The sequence below is a fragment of the Mandrillus leucophaeus genome, unplaced genomic scaffold (assembly GCF_000951045.1).
Source record: "Mandrillus leucophaeus isolate KB7577 unplaced genomic scaffold, Mleu.le_1.0 Scaffold388, whole genome shotgun sequence".
Lineage (NCBI taxonomy): Eukaryota > Metazoa > Chordata > Mammalia > Primates > Cercopithecidae > Mandrillus > Mandrillus leucophaeus.
Window position 1 is genome coordinate 210,334 of NW_012104120.1, and position 1,588 is coordinate 211,921.

The 1,588-nt window shown below is 42.1% G+C and overlaps 1 protein-coding gene across 1 annotated transcript in view; it reads right to left on the reverse strand.

Annotated features, from left to right (window-relative positions):
* Window positions 1-897: 897 nt before the first annotated feature.
* The window catches only part of LOC105547347 (glutamate dehydrogenase 1, mitochondrial-like), an 11,353-nt gene continuing 10,662 nt past the window's right edge, over window positions 898-1,588 (reverse strand). Inside the window, exon 5 of the mRNA XM_011990891.1 lies at window positions 898-1,458. Within this exon, the coding sequence (XP_011846281.1) occupies window positions 1,180-1,458 (279 nt within the window). The 3' untranslated portion in view covers window positions 898-1,179. The remainder of the gene's footprint in view (window positions 1,459-1,588) is intronic.

Here is a 1,588-nt window from a genome sequence, read left to right on the forward strand (position 1 = left end):
GAACATTCTGGAACTGGTTTTTGTATCACTTTTCCCCTTACACATTTTAGTAGCCCACTTAGAGTGCAGATACACTCCACGATGCTGGGGAAGGGCTCACTATGCCCATGTACTGGGGGCCTGTTTATCTGACTGACCCGATGCCAGGAGCATGCAGAGGCTGAACTGTGAAACACAGACAAAGACCAGTGAAAGTCAGGCAGAGTAGTGGTTCCTACTCTTTTGAATTATTTTCTTAGGATAAATTCCCAGAGGGGAGATTTTCATAGCACCAAAGGGCAGGAACACTTTAATAACTTCACATTTTCCAAAGAGCTGCACCAATGTGCACTGTCACTACAATATAGGTACAACTATTTCACCATATACATGGTGAACATAAGATCCATTCATTGTTTTTGTTAATACATTTTAAAAAACCCTTTTTAAATTTGTATTTCTCTAACAATGAGGATAAATGTTTTCCCCAGGTTTATGCGCTATGGACTTTTGTTTTTCATGTCTTCCATCATTTACTGGTAAAGAAGTTTTCCTTCCTCCATCCCTCTCTCCCTTTTTCCTCCCTCCCTCCTTTCTTTTCTTTTTGTGGAGGAGGGGTGCGGAGTCTCTCTCTGTGGCCCAGGCTAGAGCGCAGCGACACAGTCTTGGCTAACTGCAACCTCTACCTCCCAAGTTCAAGTGATTCTCCTGCCTCAGCCTCCCGAGTAGCTGAGACTACAGGTGAGTGCCAACACACCCGGCTAATTTTTATATTTTTAGTAGAGACGGGGTTTCACCATGTTGGCCAGGATGCTCTCTATCTCTTGGCTTCGTGATCTCCCAGCCTTGGCCTCCCAAAGTGCTGGGATTACAGGTGTGTGCCACCGAGCCTGGCCTCTTGCTTTCTTTCTATAGAGATGGGGACTCGCTATGTTCCCCAGGTTGGTCTCAAACTCTTGGACTCCCATATAGTTCAATCTAATGCTTACTTTTCAATTCTTCCTATTTCTCTGAAGCTTAAAATAATTAAAGTACATATTAATCCTTCACTGTTAAAACATGTGTGTGAAAAATACCAAATTTATTTATTTTAAATTTGTCAGTAGTCATTAGGATTCTTACTCCAGTTTTAGAATGTAATGAAAAGGGAAGGTAAAAAACACACATGTCACACACTTACTGTCAAGCTAATTACAAAGACTATGCCATAAATGAAATCCATCTAACCAGCTCTGCCTGAACAAAAGAGCAGGGACCATGTGTAAAGTACAACTGTGGGGTGAGCACACTCACCGATATCCTGTCTTGGAACTCTGCTGTGGGTACAATGGGAATAGTTCCACGATGCTTTCCAAATTTTCTTTCTAAACTCTCTTGAACAGACACTATGGAAAAAAAAAAAAAGAGAGAGAGAGAGATCAAGATATTGCTAACAGAAAAGAAAAAGGAAGTAGAACCAAAAGTAGTCCCAAACAATAACTGTAACCCAAAAACGTACAGAGAATTGTAATGACATAAAAGCGTTAATCACTTAAAACTCAGTCAAGAAGGGCCGGGCGCGGCGGCTCACGCTTGTAATCCCAGCAATTTGGGAGGCTGAGGCAGGTGG